The sequence below is a fragment of the Typopeltis vanoorti genome, chromosome 16, assembly GCF_054136105.1.
Source record: "Typopeltis vanoorti isolate ZY-2024b chromosome 16, IOZ_Tvanoo_1.0, whole genome shotgun sequence".
NCBI lineage: Eukaryota > Metazoa > Arthropoda > Arachnida > Uropygi > Thelyphonidae > Typopeltis > Typopeltis vanoorti.
Window position 1 is genome coordinate 19,591,915 of NC_143564.1, and position 26,691 is coordinate 19,618,605.

Below are 26,691 nucleotides of genomic sequence, written 5' to 3' on the forward strand. Positions count from 1 at the left end.
GATGCAATGTCTGAATGTATTCCAAGGGTGAGAAGATTAAATAAAGTAGGTGTAAAATGGATGAATAAAGAGATTAAGCATGCGATACAGAGAAAAAGGGCATTATGGAGGCAGAATAAGAGAAGTGGAAATAACATGAGAACTACAAAGAATAGGCGAGGCGGGTACTTGGTTGGTGAGGGTAGCTAAAGAGTGGTATGAACAGCAGTTGGCTAATGAAGCCAAAAAGAATCCCAAGGATTTCAATATGTAGCCTGCAAAAGAAAGAATGATTATGGAAGGATGACATTGATTGGAGAAAATGGTATGAAGACAGCTGTTGCAGAAGGTGTGGTGGAGATACTTAATGAGCAGTTCATAAAGTCTTTCAATCTTGTGAATGTGACTTCATGGAGAGATTGAGAGCAGTTGATGATGGGGAAGAGAGACCGACTGTAAGTGAGCAAGAGGTTTATGGGGAGTTGAGCAAACTAGATATAAATAAGGCTGTGGGACTTGACAATATATCACCATGCATTCTGAAGGAATGTGCCAGGAGTTGATGCTGGCCTTGACATATTTTTTTAATATGAGTCTTGCACTGGGTCAAGTTCCTAAGGAGTGGAAAGAGGGCAAGATTGTGCCACTTCTTAAAGGAGGTGATAGAACTTAAGCATCAAACTATAGGCCAATCTGTGTCAGGTGTTGTATTTAAGTTGTTGGAAAAGCTTGTGAGAACTAGGATCCAGAGTTTATTTGAAAACAATGGTATTATCTTTGATGGACAGCATGGATTTGCTAAAGGGAGGTCATGTTTTAGTAATCTACTTACTTATTACAATAAGGAAACTGCTTCCATGGACAGAGGAGAAGGATACGTAGTAATATACTTGGATTTCGCAAAGGCTTTTGATAGATTACCGCATGATAAGTTGATAGTCAAACTAGAGCAGATAGGATTGGATTGGAGACTGGCTATCTGATAGGTATGAACAAGTTGTGTATGGGGGAGCGATATCCAAGAAAAGGAAAGCTACTAGTGGCATGCCTCAGGGATCTGTTTTAGGGCCATTGCTGTTTAACTTGTATATTAATGATATTGGTGAAGATTTGGATGGAGATATTCAGTTGTTTGCAGATGATGCAAAGTTGGGACGAACCATGAAGAATAGAGAAGATGTGGCCTTACAAGAAGACTTGAATAAATTGAGTGATTGGACATGAGAATGGGGATGTGAGTTCAATGTTGCAAAATGTAAGGTTTTAAAATTTGGAAAACAAAAATGGGATGTAGAATTTATGCCTGGTGAGGATATATTGTCGGAGGTAGAGGAAATAAGAGATCTGGGGGCAATAGTGGATAAGGATCTGAAATTTAGGGGACACATCGCCAAAATTGTGAAGACAACACAAAGGTTTCTGGGAATGAGATGGAGAATACCGACTTGTAGAAGTAGAGAGATTCTTGTTTCCATTGTATAAGGCTTTGATTAGGCCATACATGGACTACTGTGCCCAGATTTGGTCACCTGGTTTTCAGAAGGATGAAGAGATGTTGGAAAGGGTCCAGAGGTGACTGACTAAGGTAGTTTCTAACCTCTGGAATGTCAAGTATGAGAAAAGATTGAGAAGATGCAACTTGTGGAGTCTGGTGGACAGGAGGAAGAGGGGAGATATGATAGAGATCTACAAGTTATTAAGGGATTGTTATAGGATCAATGCTGGAGAGGTTCTACAGAAAATAGTGGGAGAACCAGAGGTCATCCATGGAAACTGTATAAAGAGGGTGTAAGTAAGGGAATGAGAAGCAGGTTTTTTTCATTCAGAGTTGTGGATGATTGGAATGCCTTGCCTGAGAGTGTGATGTCTGCAGAGAATTTGAGTGTTTAAAGCACCGTATGAGCTGTGTATGATAAAAGGACCTTCTAGATGAGTCTTTGACTCCATGGGGTTTTGGGTAATAATAATATTCTGTCAAATGCTTTTTCCAGGTCTATAAAGCATATCAATTGTTTCTTATTGTTTTCTCTATGAATTGTCTGATTATGAATATTGCATCTGTATCTGACTATCTTCTCTGAAACCTTGATGTTCATCTAATAGGTTAATTTCCTTTGTTATTTTATTATTTAGGATTCTTGTTAGTACTTTTAATGAGGTATTTAATAAATTTATCCCTCTATAATTTTCCGCTTTTGTTTTATCTCCTTTTTTAAATATTGGTATTGTTATACTTTTCTTCCATTCTACCAGTGTATTTTTTGTGTAGTTTTATATTTATGTGGTTGTATAATGTATAATATACTTAAACTCTGAATTATAATTTCTTTATTATTTTTTAATAATTCATTAATATTATCTAGACCTGATGATTTTCTGTTTTTCAATTTTTTAATTCCATTTTCAATTTATGTTATTTTAATTTTCATTTCTGTTGTACTTATTTCTTCTTGATTTACTTGTTTACCTCGTTCTACTTTTGCTTCAACTGTTTGGTTATAAAGGTTTTTAAATTAATTTTGATTCCTCTATTTCTACTTTTAACATTGGGATATATTCTGCTTCTTCCTTCTTTTGTGTATTAATAAATCTCCACATTTGTTTCTGTATACCATAGAAATAATGTTCAAGTTCTTTTGTATATGATTCCCAAAATTGATTTTTGCTTTCTATTTTCTTTTAACTTTATTTCTTATTTCTTTATATTCATTCCAATTATTATTATTATTATTATTATTAAACAAGACCTCATGGAGTCAAAGACTCATCTAGGAGGTCCTTTTATCTCACACACATCTCATCATACCAGGTCTTAAACACATTCAAACTCCCTGCAGACACCACACTCTCAGGCAAGGCATTCCAATCATTCACAACTCTGCACGAAAAAAACCTGCCTCTCACTCCCCTACTCACACCCTCTTTATACAGTTTCCAGGTATGACCTCTGGTTCTCCCCTGATCTCCCACTATTCTCTGTAGAACTTCTCCACCATTGATCCTATAACAACCCCTTACCAACTTGTAGGTCTCTATCATATCTCCCCTCTTCCTTCTCTCCACTAGACTCTGCAAATTACATCTTTTCAATCTTTCCTCATACTCGACATTCCAGAGGTCAGAGACTACCTTAGTCAGTCGCCTTTGGACCCTTTCCAACATCTCTTCATCCTTCTGAAAACCAGGTGACCAAATCTGGGCACAATAGTCCATGTGTGGCCTAATCAAAGCCTTATACAATGGAACAAGAATCTCCCTACTTCTACACGTCAGTGTCCTCCTCATCATTCCCAGAAGTCTTTGTGTTGTCTTCACAATTTTGGCGATGTGTCCCCTAAATTTTAGATCCTTATCCACTATCACTTCCAGATCTCTTATTTCCTCTACTTCCAACAATATATTCTCACCAAGCAGAAATTCTGCATCCCATCTTTGTTTTCCAAATTTTAAAACCTTACATTTTGCAACATTGAACTCACATCCCCATTTGCTTGCCCAATCACTCAATTTATTCAAGTCTTCTTGCAAGGCCACAACATCTTCACTACTCTTTATGGTTCGTCCCAACTTTGCATCATCTGCAAACAACTGAATATCTCCATCCAAATCTTCGCCAATATCATTAATATACAAGTTAAATAGTAATGGCCCTAAATCAGATCCCTGAGTCACTCCACTAGTGACTTTCCTTTTCCTGGATATTGCACCCCCATACACAACTTGTTGATACCTATCACATAGCCAGTCTCCAATCCAATGCACTAATCTTATATCCAACCACATCTGCTCTACTTTGACTGTCAACTTATCATGAGGTACTCTATCAAAAGCTTTTGCAAAATCCAAGTATATTACTGTGTATCCTTCTCCTCTGTCCAAGGAAGCAGTCACTTTATTGTAATAAGTAAGTAGATTACTAAAACACGACCTTCCATTAGCAAATCCATGCTGTCCATCAAAGATTATACCATTGTTGTCAACCCAACTCTGGATCCTAGTTCTCACAAGCTTCTCCAACAACTTAACCACAACACCTGACACACAGATAGGCCTATAGTTTGATGCTTGAGTTCGATCACCTCCTTTATGAAGTGGCACAATCTTGCCCTCCTTCCACTCTTTAGGGACTTGACCAAGTGCAAGACTCGTATTAAAAAAATATGTCAAGGCAGGTGTCAACTCTCTGGCACATTCCTTCAGAATACGCGGTGATATATTATCAAGTCCCACAGCCTTATTTACATCTAGTTTACTCAACTCCCCAAACACCTCTTGCTCACTTACAGTCAGTCTCTCCTCCCCATCATCAACTGCTCTTAATCTCTCCATGAAGTCACATTCACAAGATTGAAAGATCTTTATGAACTGCTCATTAAGTATCTCCACCACACATTCTGCAACAGCTGTCTTTATACCATTTCCTCCAATCAATGTCATCCTTCCATAATCATTCTTTCTTTTGCTGGCTACATATCGAAAGAACTCCCTAGGATTCTTTTTAGCTTCATTAGCTAACTGCTGTTCATACCTCTCTTTAGCAACTCTCACCAACCAAGTCACTCTCCTTGCCTGGTCTTTGTAGAACTCATGAAATTGGTTACTGCCACTTCTCTTATGCTGCCTCCACAATGCCCTTTTTCTCTGTATTGCATGCTTAATCTCTTTATTCATCCATCTCACACCTAACTTATTTAACCTTCTCACCCGTGGTATACATTTAGACATTGCATCCACTAAATATTTTTGGAAAATCCCCCAAGCTGCATTGATCTCTTTTCCAGCTAACTCCTCATTCCATGCTACACCTGCAAGCTGTCTCCTGAGCTCTTCATAATCACCCCCCTTGTAGTTCCACATATACCCTTTTTTCACAGGGGTCCTTGCACTGCTGGCAACCACCCAAGTAATCACCTCATGGTCATTTTCACCAATTGGTGGATGATATGATACCTCATTGATAATTACATCCTCCGATGAGATGACCAAATCCAAGACCCTTAATCCTCTTGTACCCTCTGTTACATACTGTCTGAGGTAGTTATCCCTCAAAAACTCAAGAAACTCATTTTCTTTACTTCCAGTTGCTATCTCTTCATTCCAGTCTATATTGCCATAATTAAAATCACCCATAATAATCATCCTTTTCTTATTTGCTTGGCTTATTTGACTATACATTTCACTATCACCACCATCCACATTACCAGGTCTATAACAACAACCCACCAAGTATTTGATTCTATTCACCTCTATCTCACACCATACTGCCTCAAAACCACTGGCCCCATTTCCCTCTTGCATCTCTACCTTGTATGGACATAACTCTTTCTCTATCATCAATAGCACTCCCCCTCCCTTTTTACCCCTTCTATCCTCATGAAACACATCATACCTTTCCATCTCTATTCCTGTCAGGATGTCATCCTCATCTAACCATGTCTCTTTTATTCCGACAATCTCTGGGTGCACAGACGCAATTAGTGCAACCATTTCATCCGCCTTGTTTCTTATACTTCTAGCATTGGTATACAAACACAACAACTCATTTCTGGATCTACAGCTAGTTCCACTGATACCACTCACTCGATGTGATCTCTCCGTGTTGGACTGGGGCCATTTCCCTTTCTGCTTCTTCATTTTAGAACCCTTTGCAATTCCATCTGTTTCCTTTTGATCCCTGATCATCCCATTACTTTCCTGCCTACACATTCTCTCACCTCCTCTTGGAGCATCCACCTTTCTCACGCTGTGTATCCCTGTCCACCCTGAGCCTCCCAGTTTCCCTGCTCCTCTTGCACACCCATTCTCTCATTTTCTATACTCATACCACTCACTTTCACATTCATTTCCACTCCTTCAATCTCTCCTGTCTTACTCTCCTGCTCTTCCACATCACTCCCCTCTCGATCTGATTCATTCTCTCTATTCACTTCTCTATCTTCCAGCAGCAGTCTCTCCAAGCGACTCACACCATAACCACTCAAATGCAGTCCATCGCTCCCATACATCTCACTTTGTCCCTGAAACTCATTCCACACATTAACAAACTGTACTCCCATCTCCTCACACATTTCAGCCAGAATATCATTCATAATCCTTGCTCTCCGCCTCATTTCACCACAATCATACCTAGGCAACACACTGACCACCCTTCCTGTCACACTATTCTCCTTTATCTTTCCAAGCAGTCTCCTGACATTCATTTTGACATGCTCTTTGTTCTCTCTCAAATCATTTGTACCAATTAATACAATTAACTCTTTTGCTCGTTCCCGCCTGATATTCAAAGCCTCAATCACTCTACTCATTTTACCGCCTGGAAAACATACCTTGTGCATTTTATCCTCTAGCACACCTTTAATAATGGAGTTGCCATACAACGCCACTCGCTCATCTTTTGTTATCTCTTTCATGCCATCATGATTTATTTTAATAGTTTTGACCTGAATTCTCTTAATTTCATTCCGCATCCATTTCATTTCTTGCTTCATCCAATCCAATTCACCTTCTGAACCTCGCGACACATTCACTCTATCATTAAATCTTTCTAACTTTCTAACTCTCGACCCCCTCTTCTCACTTTCCCTCTCATTCATCCTTCTTTGTTTCCGTACTTTCGGTCCAACATACGTCCAACTTTCACTATCATTCTTCTCACTTTCACTCTCACATATCTTTCTTTGTTTCCGTACTTTTGGACTAACATGCGTCCAACTTTCGCTATCATTCTTCTCACTTTTACTGTCATTCATCTTTCTTTGGTTCAATACTTTCGTTCCAACATGCGTCCAACTTTCGCCATCAGTCATTCTTTTTTCGCTATCATTCATTCTTTCGATTTTTTTTACTTGCGATTTCTGCACCACGCCATTTCTACTTTCATTCGTTCTCTCAATTTCGTTTCTTTCTGCCTCACTTTCGTCCCTTTTAACATCCGTTACGGTTGTCAAATCGCTCTTTTTCTTTTTTCCTGATTTTTTAACATTTTTTCGCCTGTCTTGCTCGCCATCCTCCTCTTTCAAACGTGCACTCACGACACAATCGGTACTAGCACTTTCTGTCATCAACTTCATATTTGCATTCATCAATTCCTCGTTCAGGTCACATTTCGCACACACCCTTCTTCCATCCGCACTAAATATCCACAAATCATTTATGTAGTCATGTGGCAGGTGACCAGTGGTGTGCCTCAGGGCTCTGTGCTTGGGCCAATGTTGTTTAATTTGTATATAAATGATATAGGAAACGGCTTAAAGGGAGATATTCAGTTGTTTGCTGATGATGCAAAGTTGTGTAGTGCAATAAAAAATCAAGCTGATGTTGAAAGTTTGCAGGAGGATTTAAATAAGCTGGTAAAATGGGCAAAAGAAAATGGATGTCAGTTCAATGTGGAAAAGTGTAAAGTCATGCATTTTGGGATTAAAAGATTACCAGCTGTGTACTACATCGATGGAAAGGTGCTCCAAGAGATTGATGAGGCTAGGGACTTAGGGGTATTGGTAGATAGGGAGATGAAGTTCAGAGGACACATTGCTAAGGTGTCCAAGATTGCACATAGGATTACTTGGTTGTTGAGGAACACACTGACATCCAGAGATAAAGAGGTTATTATTCCCCTTTATAAAGCATTGATACTTCCACATTTGGATTACTGTGCTCAGGTCTGGTCACCTGGATTCCTTGGAGATGAGGAGGCTGTGGAGAGGGTTCAGAGAAGAGTGACCAAGTTGGTGAGTGATATAAAAAATGCTCCCTACATTGATAGATTGAGAGCTTGTGGATTGCAGAGATTGGTTGATAGGCGAAGAAGAGGGGATATGATAGAAACATTCAAATTACTAAAAGGTTTTTATAGGATTGATGCAGGGGAAATGTTTCAGCTGTGTGAAAGTGATGGAAGAACAAGAGGTCATCTCTGGAAATTAAAGAAGAGTGTGGTTAACAAAGGTGTCAGAACAAGGTTTTTTGCCTGGAGGGTGGTGAATGAGTGGAATTCATTGCCTGACTTAGTTGTGAGCTCTTCGTCTGTAAATGAATTCAAGAAGAGATATGACAGATATTGTTTTGCTAGTTTGGGTCTCCCGCGATGAGTCTACTGAGTCCATGGAGATACCCGTAATAATAATAATAAATAATAATAATGTAGTCGAAGGAATACATATAACAGACCTCACACTTAACGAACCGACTGAAATCCAAATTAAAATCATGGAATGACAATGCCGCCGCCATTTTTTTTTTTTCTCTGCAGGTTACTAGGTCTAATATTAACGTTTTCGTATTTAGTTTAAGCAAGAAAAAAAACCCCACACTAATAATATCGGTAGCGTACAACGTTTACAGCCGCTCTTACTTAAACAATTACGCATATATACTTAATTATTCCTAGTAAAACTTATCTGAATCGGGAGCTCTTCAAAACACGTTCGTAGCGCTTGACCCACTAGCGTCCCCAAACCGTTGTTTTCATTTGTAGATATTTTTGATATTTTTCTTTCTTTTCTTTTGTTCATATTTTTATTTCTTCATTAAACCATGGAATCCATTTCCTTGATTTTGATATTCTTTTTTTTTTTTTTACCCCTAATACTTCTGTTGCTATTTCAGTTAAATTTGTTTTAAAAATATTCCAGTTATCTTCTGCATGTTGTTCGCTGCTTAATGGGTTATCTTCAAACGTTTGTTTTAATCTATTGTAGTATAATGATTTTATACTTTCTTCTTTTAATAATTCCACTTTAAATTTTATTTCTGCATTGTGTTGGTTTTCTTTAGATTTTATTTTCACCCATTTCTTGTAAAGTCTTAGTTTACATATTAACAGATTATGATCACTTCCAATTTCTGCTAATGCTAACACTCTAGCATCTTCTATTTCTGATGGGTGTATTACTTTGTTATATATACAGTAAACCCTTGATTTAACGGACAAAATTTCTGGTCCATATGTCACGTGAAAATTAACACACTGTTAATTTTAAAATGCTTTTAACCAAGATTTTCTTATAATTAAATTAACAGGTTATTTTTTATTAATTTCCTGTTATTTTTAACAAATTTTGGCAAATAGGCCATCATAAATGAGTCACCACTCATAAAACATGTTCAGTGAATGATTAGGATGTGATCACACCAAACATACTGTAATTGGTTCTTTTGTCGGGTGGCGTGACTTTCTGCCGCAGTTTTATTACACACGTTTTCATAATTTTAGGGAATTAATTATAAAAAAAACAGCAGAATTCATAAGTTAAAAAAAAATTTCATAGTTTTTTCAAAGCAGGACTACCTAAACCAACCACCTCAACATCGAACATTAATTTCACATTAACTTATCTAAAAGTGTGAAAATTGTGTGTAAAACAATTTTTTTGTAATTGCAGTGCTAATATTGATAAAATTGCATTTTAACGTTAGATATTTTTATTTTAAAAAATTCCTGATTTAATGGACTTTCAATTTAATGGACACCCCTCAATATAATCTATTATTGATTCCTGTCCTCTTGTGTTTCCAAAAGTTATTTTATGCTGATAAAATGTATTCATTATTTTTAACTTATTATTTGCACATAATTGTATCAATGTTTCTCCATTATTGTTTATTGTTTCTTCATTAAATCTTTGCATGATTCCATTTATTGGAATATTTCCTATTCTTGCATTTAAGTCTCCCATTATAATTAATTTTTCATTTGGTTTTATTGCTTGTATTATTTGTTGTAAATCCCCGTAAAAAGCTTCTGTTTTTTTTCTTTTCTTCCTTCTTCTGGGGCATATACTGTGATTATATTTATTTTACCTCTATCTGTTTTTATCCTAACTGTTAATATTCTTCATCGTCATCATCATCATCATCAAATTCCTGCCATGTACCCTCAAGGGGTGTACAGGATATGACAGTACTACATGAAAAAATTACATCATTACTAACTTCCTATCTACAATTTTCCTCCAAATCAGTCTGTTACTTGTCAAGACTCCAACATTATCAGATCTTATATTTCTATCGTCTAAGGCACTTTGTACCGTATCAATCCACCTATATCTTGGTCTTCCTCTGGGTCGTTTTCCTGCCAACCTGGCAGAGAACACTTGTTTTGCTAATCTTTCCTCTCCCATTCTATTTAAGTGACCATACCATCTGAGATTAGCTCTGCTAACGCATTCCTGGATGCTGACAATGTCAAATTCTTTCCTAATATCCTCATTTTTAATATGATATTGCCATTGATGCCATCTGTTCACGCCTCTAATCTTTCTCAGGACTCTCATATCTGCGGTCTCTAGTCTTTGGTCAAGTGTTTTACTTCTGACCCAGCTCTCAGATCCATAAGTTAAAATTGGTTTGAACACAGTCTTGTATACAGCTAATTTAGTGTTCCGACTAATTTCTTTCTTATTCCATATGAATTTATTCAATTGACTTCCCATGTTACCAGCTTTGCTGATTCTGTTGTCTATTTCTATATTTAGTTTACCATCTTCAGTAAAAATTGTGCCTAAGTAGCTGAAATGTTTTACTTGTTCCACAGGTTCTCCATTCACAACACAGTTGACATTTTCAATGATTCTGCCTATTTTCATTGTCTTTGTCTTTTTATTGCTTACCTTCATACCATATCTATTACAACAGCTATTCAATTTAGTCAGAGAATCTTGCAGACTTGTAGCGGATTTATTTAGAAGTATAACATCATCCGCATAAAGCAAAGAGCTGACATTAACATCTCCAATTTTGATATCAGGTTTAATACCACATTCCTTCATAATGTGATCCATATAGATAATGAATAACAGAGGGGATAATGTACATCCTTGTCTCATACCAGATTTAACATTAAACCATCTTCCTGTACTTCCTTCAATTCTAACTGCTGACTCACAACTCAAATAAAGACTAAGTATTGCTTGATATAATGCCCCATTGACACCATATAACTGCAGCGTATTGAATAGATTCTCTCTTGGCACCTTGTCATATGCCTTTTCCAAATCGACAAAACTTAAATACAGATCTTTGTTATATTCCCATGCTTTCTCGACTATTTGTCGTAAAGTGAAGATCTGATCCTGACAGCCTCTATTTGGCCTGAATCCAGCTTGTTCTTCACCAAGCTTTTCTTCCACAATTCTTCTCAACCGTTTCTCAAGTATACTTGCATAGATCTTGCCAGGAACACTCAGTAGGGAAATACCTCTGTAATTCTCACATTCAGTTTTATTTCCCTTTTTATATATGGGTACTATGAGAGCTCTACTCCAATCATCGGGAATTCGTCCCTCTGTCCAGGCTTTCTGAACTATGCAGTGCAACCACTGTAAGACTCTTATACCACCATACTTCAGCATTTCTGGTCGAATATCATCTACTCCTGCTGCCTTTCCACATTTCAAGCCTTTGATGGCTTTTTCTACTTCAAGTATAGATATGTATTCCTGACTGCATGCCTGGTCAGTGTTTTTTATCACTGTGCTGTCATCACTGCTTGTTTCATTTAGCAGTTTTTCAAAGTAATTACTCCATACTTCAAGGATATCTTTTTCTCCTGTTTTCATTTCACCTTTATCATCTCTAATTCCTTTTACAGCACTCTTTCCTCCATTCCTAAGCTTCTTCAACAACCTCCAGAATATTTTGCCACCTTCCTGATATTTATTTTCTATATTCTTGCCAAAGTCCTCCCATGACTTTTGTTTAGCTAGTTTTACACACTGTTTAGCTTTCTTACATTTGTCTCTGTATTCTGTAAGAGTAAAAGCTGACTTATTTGCCAGGAACTTTTGATATGCTTTCTTCTTTTCCTTCACTGCCTCTTTAACTTCCTGTGTCCACCAGGGAGTTCTGATTTTTTTATCTTTGCACACAACCTCACCACATGCCTCTCTGGCAGAATCAATCAATGTTTCCTTCAGAGTTTGCCACTGAATCTCCAAGGTTTGATTCCTGTTCTCAAACTCTTTCATTTTCTTTTCAATAATCTTTCTGTATTTTAGTCTACAGTTTACATCTGAGAGCTGCTCAACTTTTATTCGCTTTAAAACTTTCTTATATCTTATTCTTTTCAATATGAAATTCAATTTTTTCCTGCTCAAGACTAAATAGTGATCACTTCCAATTTCAAATCCTCTGTACACTCTGGTGTCCTGCACCAGGGAGAAAACATCACTATCAACAATAACATAGTCAATGAGACTTTTCTTATTCCTAGCCTCTTCTCTCCATGTGAATTTGTGCACAGTTTTATGTTGGAACATGGTGTTAGTAATAACCAGTCCATGTCCTGAGCAGAAATCCAACAGATATTTGCCATTATTATTAGCTTTGCTCTTTTCTCCAAATTTTCCCAAAATATTTTTGTATGTCTCACAATCATTTCCTACTCTACTATTTAGATCCCCAACAAGGACCAACTTTTCCTTTTTCATTGTGTCAGTTGCTTTTTCTAAAGCCTCAAAAAATTCCTCCACTTCTACCTTAGTAGAACCTTCTGTGGGACCATAGGCACAAATAAGTCTCATTGTCCAGTTCCCCATTCTCATATTTGCCCACATTACTCTACTTGAGACTGACTGCCAGTCAAGAAGATTAGCCTCGTATTTTGTGTTGAATACTATGGCTACTCCTTCTTTTCCTTGATTGTTATTGCCTGAATATAACATTTTGTATTTATTGCTCAGAAAGATCTCACCAGTTTTGGTCTTTTTTGTTTCAGTCACCCCTATTATGTCGATCTGGTACTTATCTAATTCCTCTGCTAGCTCCATTTCTTTGCCATTCAGGCTTCTTACGTTGATAGTACCGATCTTTAACTCTGGTGATGTTGAGTTGGGGGTTTGTTTTCAGATTTGTTCCAGCAGCTGACTTTTCGCTGTTCGCCCTGGTTCCCTGGCGAAAACAACGGGGGCCTTGTTTAACCGGGCGACGCCCCAGCCGGCATGAAATTTTGTCATGTTGTACCATCATTTTTTATTTTGGTTTAACCAATAAGAATACAATTTGGTCGGCTAAATCCCAAATTGCCAGCCCATCCTCGTTCGTTCAGTATCAAAGTAGATACCCAACAGGGTGCACCACGAGAAGGTGAGGATTGGACATTAGGTCAGAAGCCCTGGTCGGTTCTCCGCATTCCTTTAAAGGATATGTGGAGGTCTCCTCTCAGTTATACAGCTTTGACCCTTAAGCACCCCTAACCCTTAATTCTTTCGTTTATTTATTTATATTCTTCTATATTTTCATTTAACTCTTTATGTATTACTATTCCTACTCCAATTTCAGCTCTATTTTTTTTTTTTTTTTTACTGCACTGTATATAAATATATATTCTTGTATGTTCATTGTTCCATTTCCTTTTTTTTTTTTTTTTTTTTTTTTTTTGTTTCTGTTATGCTGCATATTTTAGTGTTTCTTTTGGCTGTTTCTTGTATAAGTTCTTCCCTTTTCCATTAATCGCTCTTACATTCCATGTTGCTAGTTTTATTATTCCGTATCGTTTTCTTTTCCTATCGATATCCAATTTTTCCATCCAGTTCATGTTTGTCTTGGTTTTTCGAGCAATATTGTTTTACATCCAATGACAGATTGCTGGCCCAATCACCAGATGCCTCTCACATTAGCCGGGAATATTGATGTAGCCTTCATAGAAATTTATTTCTATTTTTTAATTTATATTTTGCTTTGTTTTGAATTTTTATTTTATTCACTAATGATCACTGTACATTTTTTTTTTTTTTTTTTTTTTACATAGTAATATACACTTAAATAATTTCTGATCATGACCAGACAGAAATTCAAGAATTAAACCTTCATCAAATGCGTTTTATTTATTTAGTTTTTGTCAGCATCTCTTCTACTTGTCAATCACAGGTGTGCTAAGATTTGTTGGAGATCACCAGATGAAGTCAACTTCTTATAAAACATAGGTGGGGTTTATTCAGGAACAGATGTATTTTTTACTCGCTATGTCTGTTCTTTCCAAAGAATGGAATGAAAAAGTCCCCAGTGAATTTCCTCTCCAACAGACACACAGATGCAAGAAAAACAAGTAGTTTTATTGTATTCCTAAATACAATAGTATTTAGAGACATTTACAGTCTGTATACTACATTTAGCAACAGTTAGTGTAAATAGAGACAACAGGAATGAAAATAAACTGATTAATGAAAAACACCTCCCCCTCCCATAAACAATTTACTGCATACAAGAAAGCAAAACAAAGTTTTATTGTAGCACGAAGCACAGTATCTAACTAAATACATTGTCCTCACATCTTTTAAATTTTCAGTTGCAGCAAATACGTGGTAACACTAGTGGTGTTTAGTAGGTGTTTCTATTAAGAAAAAATCATTCTATTCAACATCATTTCAATCCTTTGTTTCCAAGATGTAAATGATGTATAAATTTGGAAGATGCAGATATTTTTTTACTATCTTTAACTTGACCTCATATTCTTCATTGGGTTGTAACCATTAAATTCCATTCAAGTTTTGATAGTGAGAAGTTCTTGTTGCAATTTTGAGGGAGAGGAGCATATATTATGTGCTCTATTAATTAAAGACTTCATAACACCAATTTTTTGAGAGGTGTTATTTTCAACAATTTTTAACTTGACCTCATATTCTTGATTTACAAAAAGATGTACACAAAATATCTTCATTTCTTGTACATCTTTTTTCAAGAAGGATATAAAAACAAATGTCAATTTTTTTTAATTGACATAATAAAAAAAAAACAATTATCTAACAGCAAACCACAAGGAATTAACTAAAAGTTTTCCCTTGACAGCTGCTCACTTAATGTTCACAACAGTTAATTTACCAAACAGAAATAAAAACTATAAATTAAAGATACCAAGAAATTATATACTTGGTTTAATCCTTGATCCAAGTGTAAGTAAACAAAATTTGCACCTGAAGTGACTTCAGGAATGGGCAACTTGTATATAGAAGCTAATAACTTCACATCACTTGTCTTGATATCCCATAATGCAAAGCACATATCCTTATGAACATGTATAATGCTATGGGTTATGGGAAGGGTCACTACTTACTAATAAGGTATCAGCTTTTGGCTGCTCATATATGAAAATATGACTTCTGCATTACTTCAGCCATGGTATTATTTCTGGGTCTGGCTCCCATTGATGAGACCTCAATAAAAGTCGAACTCTGTCTGGGCTTAGACACTATGCATTATGGGATACCAAGACAAGTGATGTGAAGTTATTAGCTTCTATATATATATATATACCTTCTATATATATATAGAAGGTATATATATATATACACAACTCATATATATATATAAGTTGTCCAGTCCTGTGAAGTTACTTCAGGCACAAATTTTGTTTTCTTACACTTGGATAAAGGATTAAACCAAGTACAATGGTACCTTGGTTTGCGAACATAATTCATTCCAGAGCACTCGTATAATCCAAAGCACTCGTATATCAAAATGAATTTTCCCATAAGAAATAATGGAAACTCAGATGATTCGTTCCAAAACTCAAAAATATTCATATAAAAATGATTAATACAAAATACATATACCTTCGTATACCTTATATATGTATACTATTTTATATTTTTATTATGTATTTAAATGTAATACTGTATACATAAAGTAATTGAATTTATTAATTACATTACAATTACATTAATTGTATTGGGTCTAGAACTAAACTAATTATGCTTCTAACAGCCTGCATGCCTTTAGTTCCTGTAAATGTGCCAGTGCTACTTAGTGTCTGCTCGCTTTCAATCATGAAAATGCACAGATACTTCAGTGTACGAGGTTGGTCTGAAAAGTTCTCGACCTAACAATGAAAAAACGAATTTATAATTTCAAAATTATTTTTATTTTTCAACATAATCTCCCTTAAGACGAATACTTTTATTCCTTATTCCAGCAATGCTCCAGCACCATTATCCCGTCCCTGTAATAGTTCTCAGTAAGATTTGCAAAATACCCCTGTATAGCTGCAATCATCTCTTGATTCGAAGAAAAACGCTGACCAGCAAGGAAGAGTTTTAGTTTTGGGAAGAGAAAGAAGTCAGAGGGAGCCAAATCTGGGGAATAGGCTGGATGTTCCAACAATTCATAGTGCAAATCCTTTAATTTTCCCATTGTCAAAACACCTTTGTGGGCAGGTGCATTGTCCTGATGAAAGATTATTTTTTTTCTTCTGCAAACCGGGTCTTTTCTTGCGAATTTTTTCATCTAGTCTGGTTAAAAGATTGGAATAATACTCCCTGGTTATTGTTTTACCCTTTTCAAGTTAATTAATAAACAAAATGCCTTGCCATGACCTTGTCTTTTTTGGTGCTGAACAACTGGCTTCTGTTTTGACTGCTTTTTGGATACTGATGTGTAATGGTGAATCCAAGTCTCATCCATAGTAATAAATCTATGCACAAAAAGCAGTTTTATTCTTGTTAAAAAATGTTCCAAGCACTGTTCAGATATTTTCATGCGAGTGCGTTTTTGATCTGCTGTGAGCAAGCGCAGCACCCATTTTGCTCAAAGCATTTTCATTTCAATTCTTCATGTAAAATATATCCTACACATTCTTTTGAAATGCCTATTTCAATAGTCTCAGCAATTTCACACACTCTGACTCACCGATCATCCAATACCATACCATGCACTTCATCAATGATTTCTGGTGTTGTAACACTTTATGGACTTTTCTTCATGTAGATCATCTTCAAGGCTGGTATGGCAACATTTAAACTTGGCCCATTTCTTAATTGTCGAAAACGAAGGAGAAGAGTGCCCATAAACTTTTATGAACTTCGAAGGAATTTCGTTTTGGAATTAAACCTTCCTTTACTAAGAATTTTATAACCCATGATACTCAATTTTATCCATTTCAAGGGATACCAACAACACTTTTGCTTCAGAAGCTGTATAAAACAAACTACTTGATAGAATGACTTGCAATTTCACATAGGTGCTTATGACAGATGTACCAACTTAGAAAAAAAAAATTATGCCGATAGTGTTGCCATCTATGGCCGAGGCCGAGAACTTTTCAGACCACCCTCATATACTCCGTGCAGGGAATTGCATTTCTCTCGCTTCATGTGCAACTAGTCCACTAAATTTTTCAGGAAATGACAACGTACACTAAAATATTAATTAAAAAACTAATTAGTACCTTCCTATACTTCGACAATGTTACATTGCCATCTTCTGGGAACATAAAACTGATATGTGTGCACGGTCACTAACAACAAGTATATGAGGCTAAAGTTAGTCCTATAGTCCAAAAGGTGCTCCTTAGTGTGCTGAATTGGGTTGTCTTGGCTGTTGGTCTGATGTTTTTTGGATGCAAGCTTCCCAAATTTGGGGCAGTCTCATGCACCCAAATTTGTTGAGGTTTGGGAATTTTTTTTAGAGCTGAGACTGATTCCAGGAATATCTTACATATTTATATTTGCTAAGATCGCTTTCTTCCAGTGTATTCTGTGGTGGGTATCTAGTGCATGGTCCATAAGTCCTAAGTGGTTGCATTGATGAAACTGGATGTAGTCTTTACGTTCAGATATCCTGATATTAGCTGTCCTGCCTGTTTGGCCATAAAAGGACAGTTTACAACTGCAAGGGACCTGGTATACTCCAGGTAGGTCTAGGGGGAAGTGGCTGGTCTTGGGTGGAGTGGATAAGGGATGCCAATTTCTTATATGGTTGGTAACAGGTAGTCAGGTCATATTTTTTAAGGATTTTTGTTAGCTTTACAGAATTTTAGATATTCATGATTGGATGAAATATATTGGAGTTTTTGAATAAAATTCTATATATTTTTTGTTACATGTGTAAACTGTGAAAGTTTTTTAAATATTTCTAGTACACTTGTTCCATTAAAGCTGTTTTTTAATCTAAGACTTTGAACCTAAATTGGCGAGAAATTTTACTATTTGTTAAAATCAGACAATAACTACTGAACACATTTTGAACAGCAAAAGATAGTTTTCATGGTGGAATTATCTTTGGATACCAGTGATTTTAATCATATCCATGAACATAACTTATAGTACTATAGAAAGCTTCCAGTATTGAGACCACGGGTTTTCAGATAAATGACGAGTTTAATAAAACTAAGCAAATACAATTCTACAAGTTTCATACGAAACTTGTAAAATAGAGTAGAATTGTTTCTAGAAACAATTGTTTTAGTCTCTTTTTGTACCACTTTACCAGATTAACAGAAAATTCTTATTGTTCTTCAAACACTCACCCTTTTCTTAAACTACCTATCCCTCCAAATACACTGTGAATATTTGCCTTCCTCTTGGCAACTCTGATCACTGTCTTCTTTTCTAGAGTTCATTCTCCTCCCAGCCAATCTCAGTCTTGTATCCTATGTCAGTACTGTTTTCGCTTTCCTGATTCTAGTATCTGCACTAAACTAATAACTGAAATAGTCCCCACTGGAATGAAGCCTTTTGTCCCCACTCTACTGCAAACTCCTGACCATTATCCCTGGTTCTATAAAAAATGTGCTGGTGCAGTTCATGATAAAAATGCAGCATATATATTCAAGCAGCTTGAAGTGAAAACTCTAGCTTCTCATTCAGCTTACACCACAGCCCAAAACAAGTATAAAAAAAAAAAAATTAATGATTCCAAAGTAGACTTCATAAGAATAAAATGCCAAAAGTTTGCCTCCTGCTCAGCTGGCAGTCAAGCCCTTTGGTCCCTTGCTAAGGATGTTAGGCACAGCATTGATCCTTCATGGTTCCCTTTTTGCTCACATCTTGATGGTACCATGGTAACCTCATCCAAGGATAAAGGAAGACCTCTTGTCATTAGTATTTTCCTACAGCTCTTGTTTAGATGACCAACATGAGTCACCTTACACACTATTACAAATATTACATCCTTCTTCTGATCTTTTGCCTGTAGGACATCAGGAAAAATCTTGATACTAATAGCGTTCCTGGTCCAGTTGGTATTCCTCCAATTGTGCTCAAAACTTGTGCTTCAGAATTAACACCCATCATGTATTCATCTATATAAGTGATATAACTGTCATATTCATCTGTCATCTACCCAACAGAACAGGTGCAAACCTTTATCTAACCTAAAAAAGGAAGATATATCAGCCGTCAAACTATCATCTCATTGCTATTGCCTCAGTTCTCTCAAAAGTGATGGAAATGGTCATCAATAACCAGCTTCTTCGCAACCTGGAGACCTATCAGTTATTTGGCAATCATCAATGACGATTCCACTATTCTTGTTCTTCTGCAAATCTCCTCTCTCTAACCTTAGCTACCTTTGGACAATGACCATGGAAAGATTTGAGGAAAGACATGGTCACCCCTGACATTTCAAAGGCATTTGATCATGTCTGGTATTGAGGCCTCAGAACAAGATATCATTTGATGGTCTTCTTATTGTATTATGTGATTGGATTGCCAACTTTCTCACTGTATGTTCATTACATATCATAATGGATGGCTTCCTCTCATCAGATTTTTCTGTCACTGTTGGAGTATCCTAGTGTTCTGTACTCTCATCCACATTCCTCCTTCTTTACAATTTCACCACATAGTTTTGATACTCTTAACTTGTCCTTTTCTAATATATTTATATAACCAACATCCCAGGATCCAATTCACTTTAGAAAAAGAAAACATCAGTGGTTTCCTGCCTAAGATACTTTGATTACAAGTCAACCCAATGGATATTTGGTATTCTCTGTTTACAGAAAATCTAAATGTGGACCTTTACCACATTCACAACATTTTTTTTTAAAGCCACTATACTGTGTTAAACCACTGTGTGGTCTAACACAGTATATATTCTAATTATATCTTTGAAGTTTTCAATATAGTATTGATATTCATTAATTCTTTTTTCCACAGAACATCCTGTATGCCCAAAGTATGTCAAATGATACTAACACAATATCATTTGACATACTTTGGGCATACAGGATGTTCTGTGGAAAAAAGGATTTATTAACATAAATATCACATTGAATACGCAAAACCTCAGTTATCTGGTTTGGCACAGCATAGTATTGACACCAAACACAATATCCTGTGAGATGAAGGTCATCTTCTCCATAGAAGCAGTTTTAAATATGAACACATTTTCAAAGACAGTTATAGCCTTATTAGCCTAATTGAAATCAGAATGATTCTCTCCCCCCTCCAAAAAAAAAAGTTTGGGAAATTATTTATTATTAATATTAATTTCTAGCATGTAGCAACCATTTTAATTGATGAACCTATGTTTGTATGTACCTTGTATTCCTGTTGTTTGATTTGCTTGTTTCTGCACACTGGTAACAATATTTCAGTATGAAATATCTGTACTTTAAAGTTTATTATTATGGTAATCACAATAATAAATGATCCAGTGAACTGGATCATTTATTACTAAAATATATTTAATTTTAATTAAGAGGAGTTTTACTGATTAATTAAGCATGATACATGCCGGCCTGGTTGGCCGAGTGGTTAGCATATCCCACCATGGGCATGGATGGTTGTTTGTGAAAATACTAGTGGTGGTTGGCGGTAGATGGCGTTGGTGTAGATGAAGGTAGTTGCAGCTGGTGGAGACCGAGAGTTGTAGAGTAGGTACCCTCCCTCAATGAGTCTTTGGACTCCCTGGAGGTGTTATGTAATAATAATAATGATATGAGGCTGGTAGCAGTCTTGTGTTATAATAAAGAAATAACAAAAATTTATACAGAATTCTATCTTTGCTGTTGTTTTCCTGAACAAGTGTCTCTAATCCACTTAAGGTTTAAAATAAATAACACATTGTTTTTCTTATGGTATATTTGATGAAAAGTTATCGTTGTATTTAAGTTATATATATGAGTTTGTTTGCTTTATAAACTTGAAATTTATTATTACCTTCCAGGGCTACATTCAAGAAATGATGTTTGATTATCTACCAGAATATTTTAATCTCAGTGTTGCTCATAACATGTTAAATGGTATTCGAAAGCGCTACTACAAGAAGTTTGGCCTTGTTGATAGTGACACAAAAATTGCACAGTGATGTAAAACGATGATGTAACAGTTTAATATGTTTGCATAGAAGTTTTAATCTCTTTTATAGTGGTTAGAAATATCGATTCTAGAATGAATTTGATCTCTTAACTTTAAGATGAAATTAATGGTATCCTTTATTAATTATATCAGTATTATTCCACATTCCTTTATTACGATCTCTTTATTATAAAATACAATACAACTTTTACATTTTTATAAAATGAGAAAGTTTATTTTAGTGAATTGCTTATTTGTTATATTTAATTCTGGATTTATTTCTACATGTAATGATTTTTTTTTTTTTTTTTAAATACTGATAGCAAGACTATTTTATTTCAAAGTAGTCTGCCAAAATATGAGACTTAATTTGAAATTAGAATTTAAAAAAAATACTCACTTTGGCTGTGATCTCTGTAATGTGCAGCAGAAGGGATGTCATTACTGTAATCATTGTTTTAGTCATTTTTAGTGTGAAAGTTGGAGAAGGGAAGGAAGTGAATGTTAATAAGTTAGAAATATTTTCAGAAATCCAGGTTTGATCCTAACATAGTTAAACTTTTTATAGTCACTGTTGTTTGCTTACCTGATTTTGGAACTTGAAATTTATGGTTACCTTACAGGGCTTTCAAGAAATGATGTTTGATTATCAATGAGAATATATCATGTTAAATGGCATTCAAAAGCACTACCACAAGAAGTTTGGCCTTACAGATAGTGACAAAAATTGCACAGTAGTGTTTAACAATAATGTAATGCAGTTTTTTTAACTTGAACAGAGGAATTTTTATTCTGATTTACTCTTGTTAATATAATGTGTCATATAACTATAAAATGAATTTGATCTATGAATTTTAAGATGAAAATTAATGGTATCCTTTATTATACCAGTATTATTCTACACTTTTTTTTTTATTAAGAGCTCCATTTTAAAATATAAAATTTTATATTTTAAATTATCAAGCTGTTTACATTTTTATAAAATGAGGAAGTTATGAAGATCTTTTTGTAATGAATTGCTTATTTGTTATATGAAATTTTGAACATAAATCCTGCATTTGATAATTTTTTTTTTTTTTCATTATACTAGTAGCAAGACTTATTTCCAAGTAGTTGTCTGCCATGTAAATAACACAAATTTAGGAATTCTAAAACATTTTCCTTTAAAATATCGAAAATATTTTAGAATTTCATATATTTACATTGAATTATAAAATGGCTATTATACTGTCAGCCACATATGTAGATATCAGCAGAAAGTACTGCATTCTATTAGTAATATTGTTAATTACCAGAGCTTGACATATTATGCAAAACCCTACTTTCACAAGACCTCGACTTTTTTATTTTTTTATTTTTATTTTTTTATTTTTATAAATAATACCACATCTACAATACCTACTAACCAAAGGGTTGGACAGCATAATTATCTTTAATCATAGCAGAGAAGAAGAACACTGCATAGTGTTCTCTGCTATGGTGATACAACATATTCACTGAGGAAGATGTTACTTTGTTGTTCTTTCTGAAAAAATCTTTCATTAAAAAAAAAAAAATTTGTATAGAAAGAAAAAATATTCTGCTTTGTCCAGTCTGCAGCTGCTTGCCAGCTGGCAAAATCTACTTGCCATTTCTGAGTGGGTGAGCAGAGCACGTTTTTCAAGCCCTGCTAATTACTATGACTAAACTGTTCTCAGCTTGGCAACAAATTCAAAATAACTGCTATAAATTAATATTTATTAAATTTGCATTGATTTTTTCTGCAATCTCCGTAATTATTACCTATTAATTGGCAGACCAGTTCAAACAACTTTGCAAGCCACCATTTGAGAAACCCTCTTGTATATCATATCACAGAAGAGAAAGGAAATGGATGATAGTGGTGATGATTAAATCTCAGTATAAGTGGACCATACTTTTCATTTTATAATGTCTTTAGACTGAGATCAGGGAAAAAAAAGAAAGCAAAAGTTGTTTGAGCAGAAGAGATATACCAACTTTCATATTAACATTTTCATGTACATGTTATTTCCCCTTCCTCATTAATTTGGAGTGCAAGTGACTCCAGCAATTTTTTTTCCCTTGATAATCACAGTCTAAAGATATTGTCAAAAATGAAAAAGTATGATCAGCTTTTACTGAGATTTAATGTTTACCACTACCATCCCACCCCTTTCTCGTCTTTCGCATTAGCAGTTTACTGATATAGCTCCAGCAACAACATTCCTGCATCAAGAGATCCCAGGTTGAGAAACTTCAATCATGCAATTTCAAATTAAATTTTCTGTTTTGGCAGACCACTTTAAAAAAAGCCTTACTACTAGTGCATTATTCCTGTTATGATTTTATTAAGATCATTTATTATTTCAACATATTTAATGATTTGAGTGGTTTTAACAGAACAGTTGTATGTTAATTAATATTTTAGGTGGAATATTTTATTTTTAACTCAGTTATTTTAATGAATGTGGTTATTAAGTGATATATATATATATTAACAAATTATCTGAAATATTTTTTTCACTCTGAGTTATTTTAATGAATGTGGTTATTAAGTGATATATATTAACAAATTATCTGCAATATAATATTTTCCTACTTTTAGCAACATGTATACTTATATATAATTATATTTATATAAAGTTACAAATTTAGATGATCTGGCTTTACTCTTTTCCCAGATTTCATAGTAGCCCATCCATTGGCTACCAATTACTTACCTGCTTTATCCACAGTTAGAAGTTTCAGTGTAAGCTGTCTAATTTTAGCACTTGTCACATCAATAAGAGATTAATCTTGCTGATATAGCATGATAATGCAGAAAACTGCTAATATGTATATACTGTTATTGCCTGTAATGCACTGATAAACTTGCAAATTGAGCACAAGTCAAGTATATTGAATTAATTCCCTTATGTGCTTTCTATCTGTAGTTGGAAAGGCTTCAAGAATTCTATAATATAACAATCAAAAGGCAATATTCATATTCTTATGAACAGCTGTTTATCAATCATAACTTTTCTTCACTCTTGTGGGAAATTTTTCAGAACACAGAATAATACTTAAAAATCTGACAAAATGCAGTTTTTAACTTATTAATCCTATGTCATTAATTAATGTAAAATAAAACAATCCACTGCAAACTGACATGTACTGTTGGGTGAACTAAATTCTCTGATTCATCTGTGCTCCAGTCTTCTTGTATCAGATCCATTTCCATATCTTAGATATTAACAGCAGCAAAATTTAAAGGATCTCTTTAAATTTGCATTTATAGCAGTGTGTAGAATGGCATAAGTAGTCTAATTCAGATATGTTTTTAAACAGCTATGCTCTCAGTCTTATTTTTCAGAGGTGCACCGAAAGTTATAACACAGATGTTTTTCTTGTTGAAAGGCTTATACGCTGGTTAAACATAACTAATAATTAAGGAATTGACAGCGTACACTAGAAATATAAATTAAAAACAACTTTAATAAATTTGTTTTTAATTTATATTTCTAGTGTATGCTATCAATGCCTTAATTATTAGTTAACACAGATGTTTATAGAATAGATTAATTTTCTAAGTTTTCTTATCCATTGAACATTAAAAGTTACCTTTGTGCAAAATTTCAGCTTGAATATTTTAGTTTATCAGCCAATCACTCATTCACTTAAGACTTATGTATGTATATGAAATACTGTTTATAAGGTATTCTGAATGTAGTAAATTGTTACCTGATTTCATTAGTACAACCAGGTAATTTTCTTGATAATTTTATATCATTGTACTTGTTTGTACTAAATAAAATCAGATATAGGTTACTAAATTTGGTTCTATGCCTTATATACTGATACACACACACACATTCTGAGAAAGCACAGATATATTTGACATTATTTTTAATAATATTATGTGCTTTGCCATTTTAAAATTACAGACCAACACAGAAAAAACACTAGTAAAATAGTGAACATAGAAATCCCCATATATCCATGTTACTTACGTACTATAGATTAACCACAAACCTCTCTTATGGAATAAGCATTATAAAATAATAAAGTGATATCTTTGTTTTGTACAGAACACACACTGAACCTTTGTGTACTAACAAGCTGCAAGTGCATTTATTAGTGTAGTTGTGTGGATGACACATCTGTGTTGAAGATTTTATATATATTATTTTAATATATAACCATTTGTCATATCTGAGTTTCAAGAAAGATAAAAAAAAAGTACTGATATAAAATGTTTTAATTAATTTGTTTTTAATTTGTTTTCATTCATTTTTAATGTATACACTTATATATACGTATTATGCAAATATGTCATGGTTTTATTTTTCTTAATAAAATACTATAATCTGCATCTCAGAATTATTTTTTATTCACTGTTATAGCTTGCCAATCTAATGTAAATATATATATACGTGTGTGTGTGTTTGTGTGTTATGGAATAATACAGTATATCCACAGTTAAATGTAAGATTCTATTAATATCCTTTCACACAATTCATACAGCATGGGAGCATATTCCAAAAGAAAGAAATTAGTCATCAGAACATCACCAGTAAATTCCAGCACTTTTGATTCATAGCAGATATCATAGACAATTTCACATGCCATGAAAAGGTTTGCTATTTCAAGGACATTTAACCATGTCAGACTACTTAGTAAGCTACCAAGCTTTGGTCTACCTCCCACTTTTAGCTGGGTGACCAATTTTTCTTGACTAGTTTTTCACTGCATATCAGGGTAAATGGCTTCCTCTTTTCATATTTTCCCACCAGTGATGTACTGGAATATCCTAGTGCTTACTACTGTATGATGTATCTTATCTGTATAAGAAAGTATCTTATAAAGATTAATAAGAATAACCTTTATAACATATAACATATTTTTAACTAATGGTGAATTAGCTAGTCTTATACAGAGATGGTATGGCCTTTTTATCCTACATTCAGACAAACTGACCAGAAGAATATATGCAATTTCTATATAAAATAAATAATATATATATATATACACACACACACACAATAAAACCCCTTTTTTACACTTTTCAGGGGACTGATGGAAAAAAGTGTAAATAGCAGGAAATGTAAAAAAACATTTAAAAAGGCTAAAAGATGACTTACTGCTAGTATGTGAGTCTACATACTCGATTACAAAATTTAATAACAGTAAATAAATGAATTTACAATTACTCACATTTATCTATTTTTAAAAAAATCTTTAATTTTTGATTGTTTTTGCTTTTCAGGTTTTTTTTTTTTTTTTGACATAGCGCCAGATTGCTTTGCATTGAGTTCAATGCTTGATCTATTTTTTACTATCGTGTTCAAAGTGAACACGGAGAGTCCAAGATCTTTTGCTAAATGCACATGTGTTCCGGCATGCCACTCTACATGTTGCAGAATTGCCATCTTTTCTTCTACCAAAATACATTTTCTGTCTTTTTTCTCCATGTTACTAACATGGATAATCCACCACCACAACTTGAAAGCAACTTTCACACTCTAAATTACATAGCAGAAATTCTGCAATATCAATTCGTACTGTGATTGAAAAATCACGGTATCGCTCATCACTACATTACTGCTGCAAGCGTGCAGGTCACTGTGATGGCAGAAACAAAACTACAGCTGAAAGCATCGCCATCTGGGAACAGAAATGCACAGATTTCCCAGAAATCGATTCTAAAATCAGTATTGTCACC

General features: G+C 34.6%; 1 protein-coding gene across 1 annotated transcript in view; it reads left to right on the plus strand.

Annotated features, from left to right (window-relative positions):
• Nucleotides 1-25,341, plus strand: part of LOC150097881 (very-long-chain 3-oxoacyl-CoA reductase-B-like) — a 201,268-nt gene extending 175,927 nt beyond the window's left edge. Inside the window, exon 10 of the mRNA XM_090406335.1 lies at nt 20,860-25,341. Within this exon, the coding sequence (XP_090262461.1) occupies nt 20,860-21,000 (141 nt within the window). The 3' untranslated portion in view covers nt 21,001-25,341. The remainder of the gene's footprint in view (nt 1-20,859) is intronic.
• The last annotated feature ends 1,350 nt before the right edge of the window (nt 25,342-26,691 follow it).